Source organism: Austrofundulus limnaeus, unplaced genomic scaffold, assembly GCF_001266775.1.
Source record: "Austrofundulus limnaeus strain Quisiro unplaced genomic scaffold, Austrofundulus_limnaeus-1.0 Scaffold1686, whole genome shotgun sequence".
Taxonomy (NCBI): Eukaryota; Metazoa; Chordata; class Actinopteri; order Cyprinodontiformes; family Rivulidae; genus Austrofundulus; species Austrofundulus limnaeus.
In genome coordinates, this window is record NW_013954088.1 from 20,404 (window position 1) to 25,218 (window position 4,815).

Below are 4,815 nucleotides of genomic sequence, written 5' to 3' on the forward strand. Positions count from 1 at the left end.
CTCCAAAGGGTTCTTTAGCCCCCCTCAGGCATGGCTCCAGGGTCTGGACCATCACCAGGCTCATGGAGGACCCAAAGCCTTCCACTACATGAAGGTCAGGATTCTACATGGAAAAACTTACAAAATATTTGACTTTAAAGTGAAGGACTGAGGGTATTTGAATGTTTTTGGTAGAGTGAACATTTTGCACATAAATCTGTGATTCTTTTTGTAACATTTTCATGTTTTTTTAAACCAACCCATGAATGTTGCTTTCATGATGATTCAGACATTTATGTGTTGAGTTGTTGGATTAGCCAAGTTTTTATACTTTAAATGTTCATAAAAGGAAAAACACTGAGATTCCAGACCAGCTGAAAAAAGAAACAAACWCTTTGCATCATTTTAACGACTGTTTGTCCTCAAAAGTGATCTTACATCTTCAGCATCACTGTCTATGGTGTCACATTTCTTCTTCTTCTCATCCTCCTTCTTTTTCTTGTCTTTCTCTGGAATAACATCATCCAGGAAGCTGAGGTCGTGCTGGGAGAACATGTAGTCCATCGCTTTCCTCACAGCAACCAGAGCGAGGATCTGAAAACACCAGAAACAGGAGAGACARTTTTTACATCCGTTTGTTACATTCAAGAAACTTAGAAATGTGGCGTTTTTGTTTTGTTGTTGTTTTCTTTACTTTAGTGGTGTAATTTAAATTTATGGCTGAACAAGTTAGAGTTCAGCTGAATGGAATGTCCCAAGTTCAAACGAAAGCAAAAAGAGCCGGAGCTGCATTAGTTTCTCAGAACTGAAATGAATAGTTTTAAGTCATTGCTAAAATGTAAATGTTGTTTTTTTACCATAACAGGGAAAATGATGGCAGCTACGGTGGACTTGAGGATCCAGAGCAGAGCCAGGCACAGGATCTGAATAAAGGTGAACAGGTGGACCTTCCTGAGCGGAACGTGTCGTAAGTAGATCAGGTCTGGCTGATGTTTGGCCGGCATCAGCAGCAGTTTGAGACGGTCCATAAACTGAACAGAGAAAATCAACTGAGCACAAAAAACTCAAACAAACAGCCGTCAGTCTCAAGAAACAGCAATATTTCTACAACTTTTTAACGTTCCTGCTTCTCTTTTAAATGGAACAAGTCTGAGGTAATAATGGAGCAAATATCAACTGCTGTCAATCAAAAACTTTGCTGTTAGTATTTTTGGTTTTAAAGAATGCTTTCAACACTACTCACCAAAACATTCTTATTGAAAAACTGAATAAATAYATTAGAAGATCAGCACTACTGTGGGTCACTAGTTATCTGAATAACAGGAAACACTTTGTTCAGGTAAATCTGAATGATGTCATATTGGTTGTGGAGTTCCTCAGGGTTCTGTGCTCGGACCCAAACTGTTTTATCTACGTGTGAATGATCTGGTCAAAGTGTCGGAGCTTTTAAAATGTTTTCTGTTTGCTGATGACACAACACTGTTTTATTCTGGTGAAATATTGAACAGATGTTGGAGGAGATACAGACAGAATTCAGGAAGGTACAGACAAAGGTTTCAGACTATTCAATTAGCACTGAATTTGGATAAAAACAAACTACTTGATATTTAGCAACAGAAAGACAATTATTTAAGTTCTATTTAAAATTGATGGTATTGACATTCACAGAGTCAGTGAAATAAAGTTTTTGGCTGTCATCACTGATGAGAAGCTGACAACCAAACSTGTTGCATAAAATAAAAAACTTATTCATTGATAAAACTCTGAATATATTTTAGAATGCAATGGTTGTTTTGCATTTAATTTATTGTATTGAAAATTTGGGAAAAGSGGGTAAAACAATAACAAATCCTATTTTGATTTGATAAAAAAGCTATGAGAATTGTTAGAAAGTGTTATGGTCACCCAACAAATATATTATTTCATCAGTTGAAAATATTACAGTTTAATGATTTGGTTGATTAAAGTATTTCACAAGTCATGTATAAAACCCATAAAAAGATGACTAAGTCAAATTTATTGAGAAAGTCTGTCATGTATTGGTTGGTACGATAGGATTTAAAGGATTTTTGTCTGATGTTGGTTTTGTTTTGACTCTTTCAACTTTGGAGATTGTTCAAGTCTAAGCTGTTGGTTGGTTGAGGACGGGGGCGGGGGGGGGTGCAGAGAGAGAAAGACAGTGGAAGATAGAGGGGAGGACAGGAGAAGGACAGGAGTTGTGTAAAAGACTACAGAGACATCAGTGATTGGACGCTGGCCGTCTTGTTGAAATTAATCTGACCTTCTAAAATCTGTAAAGGTGGTCATCAGTGCATGTTCCCACACAATGATGAAATTTGTGCTCGCTCCGCATTTCACCATCACATGTGAGAAACACCCAAGTGGAGCAGCGGGCAGCTTTGTAGGCGCCCGGGGAGCAATTGGGGGTCTTTCTCAAGGACACTATGACATGTGGGCATGGTGGGGAGTCAAACCTGTGACCTTTGGGTCCCAAGCCAGCTGTTCCACCACTGCACCACAGCCACCCCTGTAGCTGATGAATATTTGTTAAACTTTTAAAAACACCCTGATGGTGGAGAATTACAAAAGACTTTATCAAGTCCCACCCTCACTTTGCACTCTGATTTCATGCCTTGTTTACCTGAACTCCGTTGAGTGAAGCAACTCCCATGTACAAGAAGACTCCATACAGCACAGGCATGGGAATAAACTGAGCAAAAATACAACAAATKATCAAAGACAGATTTATGCATGGAGTAAACATATCAAATGTTTGYACTAACAAATGGTACAGTTCTTTAGAAAAAAGACAGCAAAGRTTTTCTGATTATATGGGCTACTGTAGTTAAAAAAAATGGGTTTTTAATTCATTTCATTAAAAAAATAAACTCCAGATTCACATTTGTACCAGCAGGTGGCCTCATTGAGCCTTTTAGTACCAAAATCTTTTACACTCTGACACTAAAACACTTCTATCTATCACACCATTTCAAAACAAACATACACAGTAAAACAGGACAATCCTCTTAATAACATTTAGTCATTAGTTTAAAATGCTGTGCAGACGTCCACACATCCAGCTGTGTGTCCTAAAGTCAAACTCTTCTTACTGTTCACACAGAGCTGCTGGAAAACCAAAGACAGGACCTGAGAAAATACGAGCCTTCAGAGTGGACAGTCACTTACAAGACTTACTAAATAAACAACAACTCAAATATTTTATGATTCTTTTTTCTGCAGCAGTGACTCTAAAGTACAAAACAAAACAGATGTTTTTAATTTCCTTTAACCATCACACCCTGTATATGTCTTCTGTCCAACACAGACACATGGACATGTCCAACACAGGGACACACAGAGRCAAACATTAACCCTATCATAGGGACATAGGGACAATTAGAGTTACCARTTAACCTGATACACATGTTAGTGGTCTGTGGGAAGAAACCAGCGTCCTCGGAACAAAGCCACTCGTGCTCGAAGAGGACAAGTCAACAGAAAATCGACTTTAGTTTCATACATGAAAAAAAAAATATTTCATGATTACCTTTAAAATTGGAGACATAAATACAGAAAGTCCGGTCAGGATGAAGACCAACACACCAGTGACCCTCTGCTCTCTACAAAACACAACAAAACAGAAAGACAGAAATCAGTGGAGCTGGACTCATTTGGTTCATAGTTTTAGGTTTGACATCTGTTGATTGGGTTCCAGGCAGACAGTTTGAGTGTGATGAAGCAAACAATGATGCTTGGAGGACGTTGTGATCCTGTGTGGACGTTTGTTCATTCAGCTCACAGCTGAACCAACAGCTCAGGACGTCACACAGAGAGGAAAACAACAACAATTCAACACAACATTAAAACTCTTGACAGCCAGTAATGAACATGAAAGTTCCAACTAGGTAGATCTAAGAAGAAAGATTGTGTTGAAAGTAATTAAAAAGGTTTATTGAGATTACACTCATTGGGATGTTCAGTTTGTGAAACAAGCCTGTGGTTTTCTACATTTGAAGATCTTTATTTTTAAGACTTCCCCACATTTTCTGCACACAGCTTTATTCWTGCAGGGAAAATTCACTGAGGTTTAAAATCAAATTTATGAAAGAGCCCTGGCCAGCCCTGGTTTCCTAAAACAAACACATCTATATAAAAAAGGAATGTGTCCCTAATGGCAGGTCACCCATAGGTGGCGCTGCAGCACAAGAATAAATTATCCCTCTGATGGGATTGCTTTATTTGGAGTCCTGTTGTCTGACCTCACACCCAGGAACTTGGGCTGCTCTCCTGGAGCAGACGTTTCYGTTTCCATCTTCAGACTGTCGATGTGAGCGATGGAGATCACGGTGGCTGCAACGTACCATGGCAGACCCATGAAGGAACACACCACCAGCAGAACGGCCACCCAGAACAGATCCAGATGGTAGCCAGCTCCTTTCTGGTTCAGACAACAAACAGGGTCAAAGGTCAATGTAAATCCCTGCYAACAGCTCAGAATGATGCAGCACCAGAGGAATTTTTTTWAATATTTATCACTAGGGGTGAAACCATACATGTACATGTGGTGTACTGTTCAATACAGGGCTTTAGGTTCAATACACACTGTGTATGGAACAACACACACTATGTATGGAACAATGCACTCTATGTATGGATCAATATGCACTAAGTACGGAACAACACACACTATGTATGGATAAATACACACTATGTACGGAACAACACACACTATGTATGGAACAACACTCAATATGTACGGAACAACACACACTATGTATGGATCAATACACACTATGTATGGATCAATACACACTATGTATGGATCAATACACACTA

At 39.0% G+C, this 4,815-nt stretch overlaps 1 protein-coding gene across 9 annotated transcripts in view; it reads right to left on the reverse strand.

Annotated features, from left to right (window-relative positions):
• slc4a4a (solute carrier family 4 member 4a) overlaps positions 1 to 4,815 on the reverse strand; it is a gene marked incomplete at its 5' end in the record, with an annotated part of 46,463 nt that overhangs the window by 9,143 nt on the left and 32,505 nt on the right. For all 9 annotated transcript variants that reach the window (XM_014033284.1, XM_014033286.1, XM_014033283.1 and 6 more), the window contains 5 exon segments: positions 418 to 573; positions 837 to 1,010; positions 2,621 to 2,689; positions 3,527 to 3,599; positions 4,239 to 4,417. In XM_014033284.1, the coding sequence (XP_013888738.1) occupies positions 418 to 573; positions 837 to 1,010; positions 2,621 to 2,689; positions 3,527 to 3,599; positions 4,239 to 4,417 (651 nt within the window).